This window comes from Perkinsus marinus, assembly GCF_000006405.1.
Source record: "Perkinsus marinus ATCC 50983 genomic scaffold scf_1104296952386, whole genome shotgun sequence".
NCBI classification, from domain to species: domain Eukaryota; phylum Perkinsozoa; order Perkinsida; family Perkinsidae; genus Perkinsus; species Perkinsus marinus.
Genome location: NW_003208871.1, coordinates 1,555 through 2,517, shown reverse-complemented (window position 1 = coordinate 2,517; position 963 = coordinate 1,555). Strand labels below are relative to the sequence as shown.

Below are 963 nucleotides of genomic sequence, written 5' to 3'. Positions count from 1 at the left end.
CATCCCCAACAGGTCGGCGAGGTTACTGGCTATCACATGCTAGAACAAACTGAGCAGGCTTTGATGACAAGGTTAGTGGCGGCTCCGGTCTCCGTCGCAATGTATGCTTCGGATCCGGATTTCCAATTTTATAAATCGGGAGTGTACTCGTCTGGTAAGCTTCGCGCTCGATGCTGATGTGTAAGGAGTATTACCGGTTTTAGATACCTGTAACGGAGGCCTTGATCACGCTGTTGTGGCGGTTGGTTATGGAAACGAAAATGGAGAGGAGTGAAAATATCACGATGTGGGTGTTTACTTCATATTCTTCTATCAGTTACTTCATCGGCAGAAATTCTTGGGGAACGTCCTGGGGTCAAGATGGGTACTTTTACTTGAAGCGAGGAGTTCCCGGTTACGGTGAGCTTCGCCACTCATCATGACATCCACAAAATCGTCCTCTTTAGGTGAATGCACGATACTCGAGTACATGTGTGTTGCGGATCTCAAAACTACAACGTCAGAGACCAGTAATCATAGTACGATCATGATTCGTAAAAAAGCATCTTGAGCATTCATTCTATCCAATCGCTCGCGCTCGTTATGCGAGAACTATTTCTTCCTCTTGGCCGTTCTTTGCTAACGAAGAAGATAGGAACATCAGATGTTAGGGATTCTTCATTTCAAAAAGCTTCACTTCAATAAGTTTTGACAGATTATTCTCACACCTCCTAACTCAAGAATTTCACCATAGAAGCAGCATTGTTGTGTTTGGTAAGGGATAACTCATAACCATAATGGGAAAATATGTACATGATCAACTACATGTGTCAGTTACAACATGGGAATTTTGAGGAAGGTTTGGAAAGTTCTTGTTGGCTTCTGAACATTTCTATCCGAATCATATACAATTTATGTACGAGTTCGGTCCGAACTGTTCGGATACAATATAAACTTCTATAATAAGCGGAGTGACTCTTGGGC

General features: G+C 42.9%; 1 protein-coding gene across 1 annotated transcript; it reads left to right on the top strand.

Moving 5' to 3' along the window:
- Positions 1-99: 99 nt before the first annotated feature.
- On the top strand, positions 100-399 carry Pmar_PMAR026166 (cathepsin L, putative; the record flags this gene model as incomplete). The annotated part of the gene is made up of 3 exons (XM_002776957.1): positions 100-154; positions 204-270; positions 317-399. Coding segments are annotated over 3 exons (205 nt in total), but the record flags the coding sequence as incomplete, so codon positions are not given.
- Between the last annotated feature and the right edge of the window lie 564 nt (positions 400-963).